Source organism: Acomys minous (genome assembly GCF_964271855.1).
Source record: "Acomys minous genome assembly, chromosome: 6".
Taxonomy (NCBI): Eukaryota; Metazoa; Chordata; class Mammalia; order Rodentia; family Muridae; genus Acomys; species Acomys minous.
This window is the reverse complement of record NC_140487.1, coordinates 53638071-53658335: the sequence shown is the minus strand read 5'-3', so window position 1 is coordinate 53658335 and position 20265 is coordinate 53638071. Positions and strand designations below refer to the sequence as shown.

The 20265-nt window shown below is 42.0% G+C and overlaps 1 protein-coding gene across 2 annotated transcripts in view; it reads left to right on the top strand.

Moving 5' to 3' along the window:
- The first annotated feature begins 703 nt into the window (after positions 1 to 703).
- The window catches only part of ZNRF2 (zinc and ring finger 2), a 71723-nt gene continuing 52161 nt past the window's right edge, over positions 704 to 20265 (top strand). Inside the window, exon 1 of one of the 2 annotated variants that reach the window (XM_084787589.1) lies at positions 704 to 1321. In XM_084787589.1, the coding sequence (XP_084643715.1) occupies positions 847 to 1321 (475 nt within the window). In that variant the 5' untranslated portion in view covers positions 704 to 846. Of the gene's footprint in view, positions 1388 to 20265 lie in introns of both variants that reach the window. The other variant, XM_084787588.1, reaches the window with a different exon arrangement.

The window sequence follows — 20265 nt, the reverse complement described above, 5'->3', positions numbered from 1 at the left end:
TGAAGGCTGGGTCTCCAGGAGGAGATCGTCTCTGCGCCTCCGTTTTTGCTCTGCCCTTGAAGGTCAGACTGGATTACTATTTGTTCTTCCAGTTTTGTGCTTCTCCTATCTCCCAGGATAATTCAGATCAAGTTGGCTTCAGCCTTCCCGTTGTTTGGCTCTGTGCTCCGCCCCGTACTGTGCTTTTGTCTGCTTTAAATTGTCTTCATTGCTGAGACTTTTTGTTTGTTTCTTTGTTTGTTTAATCAGTGTATACAACACCAACGAAGGTCACATCTACCCATCCAAAAGCTCCGGACACAGGGTACCGCCAGGACTGCTCCGCCGTCCACAGGCCACGTGCGGGAGGAGGGGCAGCTTTCTGATTGGTGCCCGGGGCCTTGCCTGAGGGCGGAGCCACAGGCCTGTCCATCACCGCCTGCTGGGCGGGGTCAGGGCGGGCAGGCCTGGTTGTAGGGCAGAGCTAGACCAGCGGGACCCAATCTCTGCGCTTCGCCTCAGCCCAGCCGCGGCTCCTCCAGTGCGGGCCGCCCGGCGACGGTTGCCGGGGCGCGCGCCGCCCGTTCCTCTTTCCCGTTGCGAGCGACCAGCGCGCAGGGAGGCGGCCCCTAGTCTGGCCGGGCGCCTCCCACTCTCTGAGCCGCCGGGGAGCCGGAGGATGGCGGCGGTGGCGGCTGCCGCCCGGGAGGAGGCGGTGCGGAGGCCGCGGAGCGCGGCAGCGAGCGGTAGCGGCCCGTCGCGGCGGCCCGGCAGCGACCGCGTCCGCACGGCCACCTGAGCACTAGTAGCCGCGAGCTGTGTCCCGCCCGCCTCGCTCGCTCGCTCGCGGCCCGGGGCGGCGCGGACATGGGCGCCAAGCAGAGCGGCCCCGCCGCCAACGGCCGCACCCGCGCCTACTCGGGCTCGGACCTGCCCTCCGGGAGCGGCGGCGGCGGCGGGGCAGATGGCGCTCGGGCGGCCCGGTTCGCGGCCCCGGTGCCCGGCGCGCAGCAGCCTAGCGCCTCGGCCGGCCCGGCGGCGGCGGCGGCTGCGGCGGCCTCGGCCCCGGCAGCGCCTCGCAGCCGCTCGCTCGGCGGGGCGGTGGGCAGCACGGCGAGCGGCCGCGCGGCGCAGTCGGCCTTCAGCATCCCCGGCGGCGGCGGCGGCGGCGGCAGCGGCAGCGGCGGTGGTGGCCCGTACGGCTCGCAGGACTCGGTGCACAGCAGCCCGGAGGACGGCGGAGGCGCTAGGGACCGGGACCGGCCGGCGGGCGGGGGGCCTGGCGGCCCGCGCCTAGTGATCGGCTCGCTCCCGGCCCATCTCTCCCCGCACTTGTTTGGAGGTACGGCCCCCTGCCCTAGCAGCGGCTCCCCAGCTGGGGAAGCGTCCCCCTCCCCCCTGCAACGAGGTGAATGGAACAAGTATTGTTTTAAAACAAACTGACGAAACAGCCTCGTGGTTGTAGTTTTTAATACCAGGAAGTCAGGGGAGATCGGTGGCGGAGTGCAGTTCTGCCCCAGAGCTGAAGGGCGAGTAATTTTAAAGGCCCAAAGCCAGAAGGGACTCACGTGGACTTCTGAGTGTTTGAAAAAAGGAAGTTATCTCTCCTTTGGATCAACTCCTAACAAAGCTACAAAAACAAAAGTCTCTGTAAATAGCCCTCCCTACTTACTGGGTACATGTTACCTGGGTGTACGAGTTAATTCGAAGTGCTATTTTACCCCCAGGAAACTGCCACTTTTAAGTGTGGCTAATGTCACTACTGCTTAGTTTGAAGCTGATTGTAGAAATGTTCAACAACAGTTATTTAAAGATATAATCTTGACAGTGATCACAACTCTGCCCACAGAGGCAGTAATTGGACATAGCCTCTCGAAGAGCTGTGTTGACGAGAGTTAAGGGAAAAAAAAAATGAGAGAGAAGTCAGTGATGTCCTTCTGCGTTGTTTGAAACAGGAGAAAGGGTGCACTTGATTGTGAAAATATGAACTTGACCGCACATACCCACCTCCTTGCGTTATGTGTCTGGTAGTATACATTCATATTTGAGCACAGAATGATGTAAGCTCCATTCTTTCTGTTTTTAAGACCTTTTTATTCGTGTGCTTATAAATGTTAAAACATTTGGTAAACAGATTTGTGTTCTAAAGCAATCAGAGTCTAGTGTTAGTTTGTGAGAATGTCATGTTTAGGTTTCTACCATTATAATGATATTTTGCAGGGTTGGTATGAAAGCACTAGCTTTTAGCTACCTTTATTATTTTTAAAAACGTTTTTTGTTTGTGAGGTTCTGGGACTCTGACCTAAGTTACTGAGTGCGTTAGGCACGCTCTTTACCACTGAACTAAACTCCTAGCCTGCCACCTAAATAATTTGTTTATTGTTAAATTTTACACTCTCAATAATTATAGCAGTGTTTTCTAAAATGAGGCTTTTTTTTTTTAAAAAATCTTGTTTTTGAGGAAAAGAACTAATTATATCCTAACTGTGATTTTAGGCACTGTAGTTTCCGGAGAATTGGAGAGTGCTACATTTTAAAACTATGTATCTTCTTTCTTTTCTTTTTTCTTTTTTAAAAGGTATTTCAAGACAGAGTTTTTCTGTGTATCAGCCCTGGCTGTCCTAGACTCCCTTTGTAGACCTGGCTGTCCTTGAACTCACAGAGAATCACCTGCCTCTACCTCCGCCTCCAGAGTGCTGGAATTAAAGGCACCCCCTACCCCCCCCTCCACCGCCCCAACCCTCTACCCCGGCTAAAAATATGTATCTTTTTAAAATGAAGTTTTCATTGAGCAGTTATGATCATCACAAGTAGGAACAAGAAAAGGGAATAGCAAAAAGTCTTAATATTTCGTATACTGATTACTGCTTTGATTCAGTTTTTCTCAAGGCTGATGATTCTCTTTGACAAAGTCAGTTTGGTGTCTTTATTTTGTTAAAGTAACTATTTGGCTCAGGCAGATAGCTGGCCTTCCTGCTTTTAATTCCTAAAATATTGGCAAGACCTGTTTGCTAAACTTTGGAATACAAGCTTTTTTCCCCCCAACTTGGTTCTTAGATTTGTGCATCTAGTGTGTGGTTCTTTAGTAGTCTTGTTGAGCTAGGAGGACAGGTTTGGGAGCAAGACGTGACACTAGGAAACCCGGGCAGCCTTGCTCCTCTAGTTCTCTGGTTGAGGGTGAATGTGAGTTAGTCCTGGAACATCCGTTGTGTGGGGTGGTTTCATCTTTTTCCTCCAGTTCATTAAGAACTATTATGGATAGGTATCATTCTTGGGACAGTTGAGGAAAAAGTCACTCTTTTTTTGTGTGTTTCCTGATTTCATATGAGAAACTTCAGTTGACAAAGGCCTAAAGGGGATCAGAAATGACCTGCTCTTACTTGAGAAGGGATGAAAAGTGCAGTGACCTTAAAATCCTCGTTGAGACGGAAACTGTGAAGGCCAGTGTTGGTGGCTTTACCTGATGAGACTTGTACCTGTACACCAGCAGATGGGGGCGTGATAAAAAAAACGAATAGAAGCAGGTTTCTAATCATTCTGACATGAAGAGACCTAACTGTGGAGTGTTAAGTAATTAGACTTCATTCTTTCATTTTTATTATGTTTTACACCAGTGTGTTTATTTAGTTACAGTTGCTGAAGCTGGGCATATGCAGTGCTTATTGAGTTATGAGTTGCTAGGGCATACACAATAGACTCCTTCTGAACATTGAGAAAAAGAGTATTTCTAAATTAATGGAAAGTACTTCTTGTAACTATAAAAAGCACCGATATTTACATTGTTTCCTAATCAGAAGATAACACGTCTAAAAATATTCAGATAATCCTTCCTTGTTCACTTTCAGTACTGAAAGAGAAACCTAAACTGTCACTCTTTAAATTGCTGTCTTTAAGAATGTAGCCAGTAGATTTGTAAGCTGCTCTATTGCAGTGTGTTGCCAAATTGATTGAGGTTTTCTGTGGTGACTTTTGAGTTTTGCTCTCTTTGGGATGTACATTTTGGCTGCACATCTTTTTTCTCTCTAGAGAGTTAAATAACCAAAAGGGCGGTAACTAACCAGATATTTCAGCTTGTAGGCATTAAGTTCTCATGGAGGTCAGGCTATAGTTAGACTCTAGAGGGAGTTATTAGAGGGAGTAGGGGCTTGCTTTTCTTTAAACTGGTGAGGCACAAGGACTGTCTATATATAGTGAATAGAAGTAGTCTCTTTACTGATAAGATGCTGGTCTCATTTGTTTTAAAACTGGTCTCTGAGGGCATCGTGAACATTTGAAAGCCTTGATATCTTCAGGAGGATTTGTTTGGCTTTATTTTATGCCTGCATTTCCCCACTATGTTGCTGATGTTCATAAAAGCTGTTAATAGGAGTGGAAACATAGCCTTTCCTGATGTAGCTGTGAAAAGAGGTGAATTAGACTGTTAAAATGCCCCAGTGAGTGAAGGTTATTTCTAGAGAAATCCTGGACTTCAGTAATGTGTCTGTTTGGTAGTGAGATTGTAAAGTGAATTACTTTTGAGACACTGAACCAGCAGTTCTTTGCTGCTTTTGGCTGCTTGATTGTCTTGAGCTTATTTGGGTGTGGCTTGCCTGGGAGTGGCTCAGCAGCCTGTAATTCAGGTGTCTCCTGTTACTTATATTGAAAAAGGCTGAGCCATCATTTAAAATTGAATGTGTTAATTAAGCTTTGTATTCCTAGGAAGATTTATTTCAATTAACTTTTAGCACAGATATGAAGCTTTATGGAGATGTTCTCAGTCATTACTTATAATGGGTGCCAAAATATTTGAATTTGGGAAATTGTAGGTAATCTGCTCTCATCCTTGGGTTTTCTTCTATACTGCTGATAGTTTTCTTGGGGGAAGGGCAGAAGTGATGTTTGCTGCCCTGTAGGGAAGCCCTGCTGCTAACTGCCACTCTGCCTGTCCTTGCCAAGGGTCTTGGATAGGCAATACTTGTCACCTCATCTATCTGTGAAGAGCACAGGCGATCCCTTATGTTGCTTGCTGGAGTGTGGCTTCTGTCCTGGACGGTCCTGCTTTGGGAACAGTTTGGAAGCAACCTTGAGTGGAGGAGGAGTGGGATGAGTTGCACAGTCTGGCCCTTTGAAAGCTGCTGCACACCTTGGCTGGTGGAAGCGCTCTGTCTGTTGTGTGCTTAGCAAGCCTGCCTGACTTTCCTGCTTGCTTGCTTTGCCTGGTGACCAGTAAGTAGGTTCGTATTGCTGGCAGACCGCCTATGTCTTACTCTTTTTGTGCATCATTTTATGGGGAATTACCTTAATGTTCTACTTATCAGATTCACTGGCTGTTCATATAATCCAGGTTATTGGCAAATGGGCTAAGAGAAAAGCGCAGGAACTGCTTCATGGAGCAAAGTGCTTTGGAAGATTTACTTTCTTATGTAAAATTTCTTAAGCATTTTAAAATGCTAGTTTGTTTAAATGTTGTAGGTTCTGAACTGTTTGACATTAACATGTTTAGAAATGAGAGAAACCAGGGTACTTTGTGAACAAAAGGTTCAGAAAAGAAGGTCTTGGTTGTAAGAGTATTTGCTTTCTGTGCTGCTCGTTAGTAGAGGATTGCAAATCCAGCTATTTGAAGCAGTACATACTCTTTAGTATCTGTGGGGCAAGAGCCTGGGCACAGCTTAGTGGGCCAGGGTGCCGTTGGTGCAGATGGACACTGTGGCTGCTGCCTGCCCTCATCTGAGGAGGATTGGCTCTAAACTCTCTCAGGTGGATTGGCATGATTCATTTCCTTGTGGTTGTTAGCTTCACACTACCTTACTCCTCTCCAGGGTCTCCTAATTCTTGGTGCAGAGTCATAGTGTCATTATACTGGAGAATTGGTTTTGTTGTCCTCCCTTCCCTCTCTCTTCCTCCTTTCCTTTCTCCTCCCCGCCCCCTTTTTTTTATATTTTGAGACAGTGTTTTTCTGTATAACAGCCCTGGCTGTCCCGAAACTGTAGTCGAGGCTGGCTTCAAATTCACAGAGATCTGTCTGTCTGTCTCCAGAGTGCTGGGATTAAAGGTTTGTGCCGCTACCACCTGGCTTGTGACATTTTCATACATTTATATTGTTTACTTTGATCATACTTACTTTTCCACTAACCTCTTTTGCTCTCTCCTTCCCCTGCCAAGATAGTTCCCCTTTTAGTTTCATCCTCTTCTGAAACCTAGATTCAAAAAACATGAAGTATTTGTGTTTGAGTCGGCTTATTTCACTTAATAATGCTCTCTATTTCTGTCCATTTTCCTGCAAATGACATATGTCACTCTAAAATATTTTACTTATGTGTGCTTTGATTTGCATATATGTGAATGTACCATGTGTGTGCCTGCTGCATAAGGAACTCAAAAGAGGATGGCAGGTCCCCTGAAACTCAAAAGTTGGGAGCCACATGTTTTGAGCTGTCATGTGCATGGCTGGGAACAGAACCTCCTCTGCAAGAAGAGCAAGTGCTCTGAACCACTGAACCATGCATCTAGCCCCTTAATTCCATCCTTCATGGCTGAGTAGAACCCCACTGTCAGTGCATATACCGTATTTTATTCATTTATCGAAGGAGCCCTAGGCTAGTTCTATTAACAGCAGTTTTGAACAGCATCAGTGTAAACATAGATGTGCAGATATAATACACTGCCTTAGATTTGTTTGGGTATATTCCCAAGAATAATGTTACTGGTTCATATGGTAGTTCTTCTATTTTTAGTTTTCTGAGGAGCTTTTCTACTGATTTCCACAATGGCTTGTTACCATAAGTCCCAGCAGAGGACACCATATCGTTCATCTTCGGCAGGCCCCATCACTTTTGCCACTTTTCACTGGTTAGGTGCAGATAGGCCTGATCCACACTCAAAGGGAGAGAAAAGTGGGAATCAAACACTAGATAGTGGAAATCAAAAGTGGTCACCCTAAAACCGGTTTACCACATTGAGTATAGACGTAGGTTGATCAGGTTAACATATAACTTAATTTAAATAAACCTCACTTTCTATTTACTTTCTAAAAATTGTAGTCACTTCTGTGGCAAGTGGAATATTAGTGACCTCGGCTCTTGGTCCCTTTAAGAGGCTGTGCTTCTGTGTGTCAAGAGTACAAACAGGAGGCTGTTCTTGCTTAGTTCTCCCTAGAAGCTGAGAAGACTCACTAGTCATTATTGAGGTGCTATGTAACAAGTTCCATAATAGGACTTTCAACAGAGTGCTTGAGTGTATATTGCGGGTGCATGCGGAATGGGGAAAATGCTTCACAAAGGAAGTAGTATTTGAGCTGCTTTTGAAGGATTTAGAATTTTTGGTAGGGAATGCTCTACAGACTATGTGAAAGGCTGCAGGAGCTTGGCATTTGGTGGAGTTGTCTGGAGTGTCCAGGTGGAGGAGTGAATGATGAGCATAGTAAGCTAGAAGAGGTTGTTGAAGTGCTGAAGAGCGGAGATTGTGGGGTAGAGACTTGTCTATGGCTTCTCTTTTAAACAGGTTTTCAGAGACCGAGAAGAGCAAATCCCAAGGAGGCTGGGATTCAACACACCCAAGTCAAGGATCAGAAATTAGAAAGGCCCTGAGGTGTGCCTGTTCCACGTGTTTTTGTAACCTACGTAGTTGGAGTCTAGAAGGCTATAGAAGATGAGAGAAAAGATGTGGCCTGTGTGAGCATGAAGGTGGAAATACCTTGTGACATGGTCAGAGATTCTGGGCTTTGCTCTAAAGAGTGATGCAGAGGCCTAGAAGCTTTTTGAGCAGAGAGTTGATGTAACCTTGATGGGTTTTAAAGGATGACATGGTGTCTGTGTGATAGTTGTCAAAGATAACCATAAACTAGGTGTAGAATCAGAGGTAGTAAGAGGTGGCAAGATTCTGATGTGTACATTTTTAAAGGTAGAGCCAAGATGATGGAGACATTAAGAGTCTACGGTTTTGATTTTGGGGTTTTGTTTTTTTGTTTTTCACAGTTGAGTACTTATTTGTACCTTGTGCTATTCTACAGCACACATTATTATTGTTGTTGTTGTTATTATTATTATTATTATTATTATTAACATCCTGGTAAATCAGATTCCATATTTCTCCTGTTTTTAGAAATTTATTAGAGACATGGAATTATTAGAACCCAAGGCCTGCATTTATCAAGGTGTGTGATCTTTGTTCCAAGGGTGTAGCTTCAAGCAGGGTACAATTTGGTGGTTTTTTGTTGTTGTTGTTGTTGTTGTTTTTGTTTGTTTGTTTTTTCCCTGAGATAGGGTTTCTCTGTGTAGCCTTGGCTGTCTTGGACTCAAGGGTATTTTTTTTTTTAAAGGAATATGTGAATTTTTTTTCTCTTCATGAAATATCATTGGAATGAGGATATTTATTTAAGTGCAGAATAGTAAACATAACTTGAATTCATGTTTTTCAAAACAATAAAGCTATGAAATATATGTGAAGCCAAGTATAATAATTCAAGTTCCAACTGTAATTGACCCTAATTACAACTTGAATAATTATGATTAGTCTGAGCAGTTCATTAACTTATCCTATTTTCATACGTGTAAACTGAGTGAGGTATAATAACAATTATATATGTATATAACATGCATGTATATACTGGGCTATTGCATGTGATTTATTCCTAAATATCAGTTCTTGGTTTAAACAATACATTCTGTTTTTATTGATTTTTGTTTCACTAGCTTTATTCTTATCTTTATTACTTGCTTTCTTGTTTTTGAGTTAAGTTTGTTTTTGTAGCTGCTTTCTTTTTCTTTCTCTTTTTTAATGTTGAAAAGACAATTAGGCTTTAATTACCTCTCAGTACATCTAATCCTTTTCCAGAGCTTTTGGATGCTTCATCATTTCATTGTCACACACTCACTGTTTTAAAACAACTTTTGGGAAATCATTTGTTAGCTACATAGCTTGACACTCCTATTTCTTTTACAGTGTGGCTTTAGCATTTGTAGCAAATTTATTGTTGTTTTGATACCTTTTTGTTAATAGAAGTAATTGTATAAACTAGAAGTGGGTTGCATTGTGGTCAGGAAATCTTAAGCATCTGTTAAAGGGGCTGGAGAAATAGCACTTGGTGTTTTTGCAGAGGTCCTGGGGTTGGATCCCAGCATGCACATGGCAGCTCAAAACTGCCTGTAATCTAGTCCAGTTCCAGAGGATCTGATGCCCTCCTTTGGTCACCATGGGCACCAGGCATGTTTTTGTAGTAGTGCACATACATATAAAAGAAATGTATAAATCTTAAAAAAAAATCTTGCTGGGTGGTGGTGGTCCCAGTACTTAGGAAGCAGAGGCAGATGGATCTCTGTGTGTTCAAGGTTAGCCTGGTCTACAAAGCAAGTTCCAGAATAGCCTGGATGGTTACACAGAGAAACCCTGTTTCGAAAAATAAAAACAAACCCTATATAAACATACAAATATCTGTGGATGATAGACACATAGCTCAAAATAACTATAGAAAGTAAATCTGTTGTTTAGGGTGCGTCCCAGTCTACCATCTTATCTAACTACCTCAGAATTTTTTTTTTTCCATTTTGTATGTGTGTGTGTGGGAAAGTGCATGGGCATGTGCATGCAGCGTGTGGAGGTCAGAGTTCCATGTTGTGTGACTTTCCTCCATTGCTTTTCCACCATATTGTGTGTGGGGTGTGCCTGCATGGCAGCGTGCTTGGGTAATGGCATGTATATGAGTGTGCGTACATGTGGAAGCCAGAGGTTGACACTGGGTATCTTTTACTGCCACTGTCTATGTTTATTTGAACATGGAGCTTTCTGTTTCTGCTAGCTTAACTGAGCAGCACTGCAGAATCTGCCTGACTCCTGCTTCCTGTCAGCACTTGGGGAGCAGGTTGTATGTGACTGTTCTGTGTGCTAGAGATCGGAATTCAGCAGCAAGCGCTACCCACTGAGCCATCTTCCCAGCTCTCCACCTTGCTTTTTGAGAGAGCTTCTCACTGGACCTGGAGCTCACCAGTCAGCTAGACTAGCTGTAGCAGGCTCCAAGAATGCTGAGGATCCAGACCCAGGTTTTTACTACTGTGTTGACTGACCTATCTCTCTAGTCCCTACTTTTTATGTTTTCTTAATTTCTCCAAAATTCTCTTCAGACTCTTGAATTATGCTTCATAGCACACTTACTGTGCCAGGCTTATGGTAAAAAACTTTGTAAATATTGATTGCTTCTTAAAATGTGCTTGAAGACATTATTATATTTTTTAACAAGATTATTTTATTTTATTTTAAAACAAGATTACTGGTCACCAAAACTATTGTCATATTTAAATCACAAAAAAGTGTTGCTTTAAGAAAACCAGTATACTGTTTGTGTAAAATGTTACCTTGACTTACTGAACAAAGAAAGTAGATTTTATTTGAGTTTTATACATAGAATTGCCTTAGAAGGAAAGTAAATTATACTGTGCTTATAGCTTATTTTTATTTATTATTTATTTTAGATTTTTATTGTGAGATATAGTATCTTTTTTTGGGACTCCTGATAATGTACTTACATTGTGTTTTGTATATACATACATGTATGATGAAGGTGTGTGTGCCTTCTCCCTTATTATTCAGTTACTAGTTGCCTTTTCTCTGTTTAGCTTTTTTATTTTTTTGTCTTTTGGGGGGATGTTTTTCTTAAATGTTGGATGGTTTTGACCAGTCATGTGAACACTAAATTGGAGCACTTGACTAGAAGTTTTCTGCATATGCATTCACCTGTCTGATCCCTTATGAATGTTAAATTGTTTTTCTCTTGGACTTGGTCATGTTTTCTGGAAATGGCCTTTCTTACATGTAAGAAGTCATCAGCAACATCCCCCTTTACTCCCCTTGTAAAGACAGCGTCCAAGGTAGCCTCAGACTTGTAATTAATACTCTGTCTGGGGCTCCTGAGTACTGGAATTACAAGTGTGTACTGCCATGCCCGTCTTTGAAGATACTCTTTTCAAAAGACTTATGCATATGTTTACCTGTGTCTGGGTGACTATATATGCAAGTGGGTGGTGGATGTGGAGGTGCAGGAGGGTGCTCCACCCCTGGGAACTGTGATGCCTGCTTCTTACGTGGGTCTTGGGATCCAAGGGTAGTCCTCAGGGTCTGAGTAGGTGCTCGTAACCACAGAGCTCTCTCTCCAGGTCTGGTAGGCATGGCTCTTTTGTTTCCTAGACTCACTTTTAATTCTATGTGTATGAATGGTTTGCCTGCATATGTGAAAGCGCACTGCATGAATGCCTGGTGCCTGCTGAGGCCAGAAGAGGGTGTCGGATTCCTTGGAACGAGTTGTGGGGGGCTTTGGATTGCCTTTTGGATGCCAGGAACTGAACCCCAGATTCTGTGCAAGAGCAGTAAGTACTCTTGACTGTTAAGCTGTCTCCAGCCCCAAGACATAACTTTTATCCCTGTCTACAGGAGCAGAGTGAGAAAGATTGGGAGTTTTAAAAAATGTGTTACATTTGCTCAGATTCAGGATCAACTAAGGCCTCTCTGCCCCTGACTGTTCTGTTGTCTCATGATTGTGAAAGGTACCTCCAAACACAAGCCTCTTATGGTTTCCTATCATTGAAAGTTGGGGAGTATAGCTGGGTAGCTAACAGCTTCTTGCCTTGCCTGGCGGGAATGCTGCCCTTCAGGCCCCAAGGCCAAGTCTACTGTAAACCTGCTTTCCTAATTTTACATGAAAATTATCACTATCACTCGTTCATATGCTTTCTAAAGACTGAGCACTATTTTTTTCATTGTGCCATTTGATTAGCTTATAATTATATATTTTATTTTGGGGGCTGGTGAGATGGAGCCGCTGGTAAGAACAGTTGCTGTCAAGCCTGACAGCCTGAGTTTGGTCCCCAGAACCCACAAAGTGGAAGGAGAGAACTGTCAGAGCTGGCTCTGTGCCCCACCCCCAACTGTAATGAAGTCTTAATTGCTTTCTTCTATAAGAATCGCTTGCTCATGATGTCCCTTCACAACAAGACAGTGCTTAATTGGCAAGAGTATCATCATGCGGGTTTGAAACCTGCTTTTCTGTTTAATGTGTTCAGGAGATTTTTCTGTGAGAGAACATATAAGTCTGACTCTTTGTTTTTAGCAACTTTTTGTTTACGTGTCTATGACACATATGCACTGCAGTTCCTTAAACCTATCACTGGGCGTTTAGGAAGGTTCTAGTTTTGCATATGCTAGTCAAGTGCTCTACTGCTGAGCTCCCAGCTCTTTTCAGTGTTGTAATAAGTATCACTGAATATGTCTTTATACATGCACACACTTTTCTAATGTGGATACTCTTTTGACAACAGGAAGTATAATATAGGTAAAATCACCAAAGATTATTGTTAGACTCATGTGTAAGGGTTCCATCTCAAGAATGCTGCATGCATATGCAAGCCATGCGTGAGGGCTTCCCAGGCCATCTACATGACCACCTGACTCCAGATGTGCAGGAGAGGACCATGACAGCAAGTGCTGGCATGAAGTCCAAGGCTTGCTGCTAGGCAAGTGCTCTGCCACTTCACTGTTTGTGATATGATCTCAGTAAGTTGCTAGGCAGGTCTCAAACCTGTGATCTTCCAGTTGTACCTTCCAGAGCAGCTAGGATAACAGGCCTGTGCTACTGTAGGTTTGCTAATTCACAACTGTGACTTACAGAGCTCAGGAGGACACTGCAGTTATTACTGCAGCTTTATTATGAAGGTCAGAGCAGGGCCAGCAAAATGGAGTCCACCATGGGGCAGGATCTATAGAAGCTAGAAAGTAGTCAGCATCACCCCCCTGCCCCCACCCGGCCATCGTGGGATCGGGCTGGGGCTCCCATGGCACATGCTCTGTGTTCGTGCACCAGCGAGCTACTCCAAGTCTGGCCAGCCACACCACGTATTTGGATTTCATTATGTTGACACGATTAGTTGGAAATTTGCCAATTTACTGACTCTAAGGTCTATCCAGACTCCCTGTAGCTTGGGGATGACTCAGAGCCCCATTATCCAACCACAAGGATTCTAGCTCCCATTTTCAATGTCTCTTCAGCATAAAGTGAGGTGTGATCCAGTCATTTGGGGAGGAAAGAACTGGGCAAAGTGTGTGTGTCTGTAATCTCAGCACTCTACGAGTTAGAGGCCAGCCTTGTCTACAGAGTGAGTCCAGGACAGCTAAGGCTACACAGAGAAACCCTGTCTTGAAAAACAAAACAAAAATTTAGAAGCTCTGCCAGAATCTTGGGATAAAAAATAACAAGTTTCTATTTTTACAACAATTACTAAGAAATAAAAATTTCTAGTTAAATAGAATGCACATTTTAGTTTTCAGTAGACATTGACCCTCCCTAAAGACATACTAATTTATTCCTGCCACTAGTACAGTTTCTGCTTACTTTTCTGTTAGATATCTTCTTTTTTAGAAACTACTTTTCCTCTGTTTTGCTGATAAGACCTTTTCACTTGCATTTCTTGAGTTCTAGTGAAAATAATCATTTCCATTTGTTTATTATAAGCTGCGTGTGTGTGTGTGTGTGTGTGTGTGTGTGTGTGCACGTGCACGCGCATTTGAATTACTTGTTCATTAGCTTTGCCTATTTTTAAGCTGATAACGTTTATTTTATATTGTGTTCTGGTCCATTATATACTATAGACACTTAGTGGTTTTTTTGTGTATGCACATTTCAAATATCATGACTCTAGCTTATAAAATAAGGTTTTATGAATGAGGCTCACTGCTTTGATTTTTAATGATACAGGGTTATGAATTTATATAAAAATGGTATTTGTAAATCTGTTCCTATAACTGAAGAACAAAAGATCTTTCCTTTTTTTCCCTTTCGTTCAATATATGAGAAGTCAAAAGCTACTACCACAATCTGTGGACACTATTTTTATCTTTGTATAGAAATATATTTTGGAAGAGGGGTTTTTTTTTGTTTCTTTTTTGTTGTTGTTGTTGTTGTTGTTGTTGTTTTTTTTTCTTTTCCCTTAGACCAGGGTCCCACTAAGTAGCAAGCTGCCTTGACTAGCCTGGAACTTGATATGTAGACCAGGCTGGCCTTGAAGTCGTAGAGGTTTGCCTGTATGGCAGTTTTTGGTTTTGGTTTTTAATTTTTTTTTTTTTTTGCTGCAACTTAAAATATATAATGTTGAATCTCACAGAGACTTAAATTATTGGAGGTATGTATGTCTCACATTTTTGAATATTTTTGTTTAAGAGTAAGGAAGAGTTGAAAAGAAGAGACTATTTCTTCTTGTATATGAGTATATGAGTATATAAGAAATCAAAATTACTGCCATAATCTAGGTAGTATTTCTATAAATAGCTGTGTATAGTGTTATACACATATAGTATAGAAATATACAGGAAAAGTTAATTCTTACTAATAAAATTGATACTCGGGTTAAAGAGATGGCTTAGAGGTTAAGAGTAGGCACTCTTTCTGCAGAGGACCTGTGTACAGATCCGAGCACCTCCATCAGGTGGGTTAATCTGCCTATAGCTCCAGCTCCAAGGGCTTCGATACCTCTGGCCTCCCCAGGCACCTGTGTTCACCTGCACATACCCCCACACATAGTTAATAAAAGTATTAAAATATAAAATATCAATTTCTAATGGATTTCCTAAAATTAAAAGACTGAAATATTTTTGGCACAAAACTAAGAAATACATATTAGAAAGAGCTTCAAAAAATACTAGCATAATTTTGTTTTTAAAGCTCTCAGCCTCATATAACATTTTTAAAAGAGCACATTTATGTATTTAATCTACATGAATGCTCTGTCTTCATGGTCACCAGAAGAGGGCCTCAGGTCCCATTACAGATGGTTGTGAGTCACCATGTGGGTGCTGAGAATCGAACTCAGGACCTTTGGAAGAGCAGCCAGTGTTCTTAACCACTGAACCATCACCCCTGCCCCCCATGTAACATTTTTAATATGTCAGTATGAGTATTGTTTTACATCTCTAGACACTCCAGTTATCAAAGCAATGGATGTACTTATACTTATGTCTCCAAGTAAACACTTTGCAAAAGGAAGATGATGTAATCCTCCATTTTATAAACCAGAAACTAAGGCTCTGCAATAATCAGATTTTGAATGACTGAATCAATCCAATGATGTTGTTGTTCTTTCCATTTCACTGAGTGCTAGTTTCCTATTGATGCAGTAACAAATCTCCACAAATATGGTAGTTTTAAACCACACAAATTTATGATCTTACAGTGCCAGTGGGCAGAAGTCTGCAGTAAAGTCTCTCAGTGGGCTCCAGTCATGGCTTGGTAGATGGCTTCTGGGCCTCCAGGGTGATCTGGCTTCTGCAGGCTGCTTGCATTTCTTTGCTTGTGGCCCTGCTCCCATAATTCACAGCTACCAACATCAGGCCAGTTGTTTTTCACACTGCCATTTCTCTGTTTTAGACTCTTCTGCATTTTAAGGTCCTTTGTAATTACATTGGATATGCACAGATAATCTAGGGTAATCTTTTTAAGATCAGCTAAGCCAGCTAACTACACATGCAGCCTTAATTCCTTTCTGCCACACAACCTGTTTCCAAGACTCAGGGATGTATAGACATTGTCAGGAGGCTGTTCTGCCCACTTCAGTTTGATAACTCTTGAATGTCTTTAGTTTGTAAGTATGCTTTTGACCTACCAAAGAGAAAGAAACATGGTTTGAGATTAAAGGTTTTTTTAAAAAGTAATTTAAGTAAATTTTAATGTCTGTTAGGTATTATAACTAAAAAGCCCTTTATATAAAATCTAAGATAGCTAAATAAGTATCTTTTAGATTTTTTTCCTGAAACATGGCATAGATGGAGGGATTTTGAAACATTGAGGGAAATGTTTATTCTGATTTTCAGCTTGAACAATCCAAAACAGAACTGTCTTATTTTTATTCATATTAAATAAAGTGCTTAATTTGTATCTGGTTATTTTTAAGTTTTCTTAGGATACAGTGAACACTTAGAACTTCTTGGTAAAATAGCAGGTAGTCCATGAAAATGTGATATACAATACTTTGTGTTTTACATTGATTTTTTTTTTATAGAATAGGTACTTTAAATCAGATTTTAAAAGGGAAACTATAACCCCAGCTTGATTCACAACAATGATCTAAGATTCTTTTTGTATCTATTTTTTTAACTTTGTACATTGAGTGTGCAAGAGTGCAGAAGCACCTGTGCCACTGTGTATGGCGCTCAGAGGGCAGTGTTGGATGTTGGTCCTTGCCTCTGCTTTGTTTGCCTCCCCATCTCTTGTTTGCTACCACATACAGCAGGCTGGCTAGCCTGAGCAATTGAAAGAGCCTCATGTCTGCCTCTCAGTGTACTCTAGGAACACTGGGATGTGGGCTCTGGAGAGCTAAGCTCAGGTTATCCCTCTGCCTACTGAGCCACCTCTCTAGCCCTAGTCTTCATTTTTGGGGTAGGGGAGGGATATTCTGATGGTTTTGTGTGATTCTTTTATATTTGAAGATTTATTTTCTAAGTGCTAGATGGTATAACAGAAAATCTGTATTTATAGAACCTGATGATTGTCAATTTTTTCTTATAAACATTATTTTAAATTTTTTGATGCTTTCTTCCTGAGCATTTTATAATTTTATTGAGTGCTGAGCTCTGTGCCTACACAGATTTAAATGTAGGATTGGAAGACTAACTGGTACATGCACTCTATCATGAACATATGCTTTTCCTGCCCTTCTGAGAGGCTGTAAATGCTTCCTGTTTCTGTCACCATAACTAGCATTGTTGTTGAACTGAATGAAGCCATAGCACGTGTACTTACTGACTTTGGGCAGATATGAAGTGGGAACAATTAGAATTGAAGTCCCTCCCCCTGCACTGGACTTGTCCTGTGATTTGTGAGCACATGGGAGAATACCCAGCGTGTTTAACTGTTGATAGGCACGTAGACTTGAAGTGTGTGGCATCTCCGATAAGAGCACAATCAAAAATTCATATTTAAAAAATTCATATCTATTTTGTTCCCATCTAGTCCATTCTTTAGTCTTCAGTTATTAGTTAAATTTTAGGATTTCATTACAGTTTTAGATAATTCACTGCAACAGTGGGATAAAATGATTGGTTCATTTCAGATTGTAAATCATCGCAAGTGTAAAGATCCATGTGTAGGATCACTGTTTTGAAGTGTATGAAAAATTCTACTTGCTTAAGGGCTATAGAAGCAACATAGAGGACAAAGACTTGCATATTAGGCATTTATAGTTTTAGTTTGATCTGAATCTTTTTAAAAAATCAGGTAGGCCATGATAGATTTGTAGTCTTTACTTAGTGTGTGTGTGTGTGTGTGTGTGTGTGTGTGTGTGTGTGTGTGTTTGTATAGAAGATGGGGAAGTCTAAATGAGTCAGATATAATGCTTTGTGTTCAGGTTAGCTGATTTGAAACAACATTCGGAACTCAAGGACGTTTCCGCCTCACATAAGAAGAACCAGAAAAAGGCAGTCCTCAGAGCCTGTGAAGGTGGACGCTCGGGGCTGGGCCAGAGCAGGGGTCTGGGAGTGGACAAGATGCTCTGGGAAGGCCAGCAAAGGACTTGCCTAAAGGGAATTTACTAGAATGTGGTCATTTGCTTGCACTTTGCTTTGTTTTGAAACAGAGTCTTGCTCTGTTGTAGCTCTGCCTGGCCCAGAACTCACTTTGTAGAGCAGGCCAGCCTCAGACTTGGAGCAGTCCTGCTTCTGTTTCCTACATGTGCTGCCTCATGTTACGGCTGCTTGTGTTCACTTCTTTCTTTCTTTCTTCCTCCCTTCCTTCTTTTTTTTTTTTTTTCCTCCTCTGTTTTTGAGACAGGGTTTCTCTGTAGCTTTGGCTGTCCAAGAATTTTGTTCACATTTGATATATTACCTTCTAAATATAAAAAGGCACCATTCTCCTTTGAAGTCAGTTAGAACTTCACTTCTCATTTTTGGAGGTTTCCACATCCTATCAAAAGTCTATGGCCATGCTTTGGGTGTTTTAGGGACCCAGAGCAGGAAAAATCCCACTGGAGCTGTTCCACAAAGGTGGTGGGATTCGCACCGTGTGCCTGCTAGAAAAGTGTCCCTGTAGGCAGTGCACCACGGGGCCCTTGTGGAGAGGGCCCTGCTACTTGTCAGGAGGGGATTGGAGTTGCATCTGCTTTCCCTTGAGAGCAAAGGGAGTTCTGTCACCTTCATCCCTGGGTATGAGGAAAGCAGCTTTCCTTGCTGAGAGATGGAAACCCTAGAGTTCTCAGCTTGTGGCTCTCAACCCTTTGAGGTCAGATGTCCTGCAGATCAGACATTTGCATTGTGATTCATAACAGTAGCAAAATATAAGTTATGAAGTAGCAATGAAAGTAATTTTATGGCTAGGGGTCACCACCACACAAGGAACCTATATTAGAGGGTCACAGCATTAGGAAGATTGAGAACCACTTCCTCGGAGGAATTGAGAAAACTGACAGGTATCCTCCACAGGCTGAGCTCTGTTAGAGCCACTGTCCCCTCTGTCCTCTAGCTGTAGCTCTGTGTCCACATGCCGAGTACATTAGACTCCCTTTTTTTAAATTGTGGGTAGCAAGGGGAGAAGAATGTGGTGCAGTCGGCTGTTACAGTGAAACAGCACGGGGCTTAGCTAAGCGTTGTGTTTTAGCTCACTTAAAATTGACCGTGGAGAAAACATTGATGTGTTCTAATTACCATGCTTAGACCATATATCATATTTTTATTGCTGTGTGTAAAGCAATTAAAAAATACTCAGGGCTTACTTTAGTAACTTAGGTAGGCTTTTGACTTTGGAATATAAAGATGAAGAAAGGTTGTTGTCCTTAGGAAATACATGCTTACTAGGTAAATAGCCTTGGAAAGAAGTTGCAATGTGGCTTGTTTTTCAACACCTTTATTAGTGTGTGTAGAAAGACAAGAAAGTAATACTCATTTATTACTAATGCTTCTGGAACTCTGGTCTGACTGTATCAGATTGTAGCTGTGTGGCCTGAGCAAGATCCAATTGGGATGGCACCATTAGTTTGTAGAGACGACTGGCTCCTAAAATTTTCAGTAAAGAAAAAATCTATTTTCAGTCACTATTTCCCAAATTAATTTTATAGTTATATTTTTATTTTTTTGTTCTGTAACTCAGATTTTCATGATGGTGGAGTATCAAGGTTGGGCCCAAGTCCCGGTTTCTGTTTGAGTAGATTTGGGGTGGACTGGGAATTTGTATTTCTAACGAGTTTGCTGTTACCTCATGTTCCCTTGAGGTATAGGTTTCCAGAACAGTGACAGACCATCATTTTATTATTTCCCTGCCAGAAAAAGGTGCTTGTGGAGATGTGAATAAGAATGGTTCCCCCATAGGCTCATGTGTTTGAACACTTGGTCCTCAGTTGGTGGAACTGTTTGAGAAGGATTAGGAGCCGTGGTCTTACTCAAGGAGATGTGCCGCTGGTGTTGGGCTTTGAAAATTGAAAAGACTCTTACTATCCCGTGTAAAAAATATTATAGTTAAAAATATTACAGTTTTTTTTCTATGCCTGTTCTAGTTCCCAAATAATGACACAGAGACCTATTAGATTTATTGATAAGCTTTAAAGCACTACAGCTCGGCAGATACTGATCTATTGAACCTGTCTATACTAGCCTAGCTACTTTCCAGCCACATGCTTTGTGTTGCTTGCCATCTTAGTCTTGGCTTAGTCCGATCCATCTGTCTCCTCATTGCTCCTGGCGACCTCCTCCCTCAACCTTCTCATCTCCTCTCCTTTCAGACTGCAACCATCCCTCAGGGCACAGAAATCAGGATTCTAAATACCCACTGTACAGGTCCATCCCCCAGCATTCCCAGGGTACGCTCACTTGCGCTCGCTCCCTCCTCACCTTTCTCTGTGCTTCCTGGTTGTTTCAATATGTTAAGCTGTCAGTTACTGTTCCAGTAGTATGCCTGCCTGCTGCCATGTTCCCCATCATGATGGTCATGGACTCTTACCCTATGGAACTTATTAAATGCTTTTTCTAACTTGCCTTGGTCATGGTGTTTTGACATAGCAATAGAAAAGTAAGTAAAACAGTACCTCACACCTAGCTTGAGAAGATGAGACAGGATGATTGTTAAGTTCAAAGCCAACCTGGACTGCATACATTCTAAGACTATGCTTCATATATATATATATATATATATATATATATATATATATATATATATATATATATATACACACACACACACACACACACACACTTAATTTAGAGGGCCTAGGGCAAGTGGTCTTAATGAACACAATTACCCTAGGTAGCATTATTTCCCTTTTGACTAAGTCTTGCTAGTTCTGTAACCTGCAG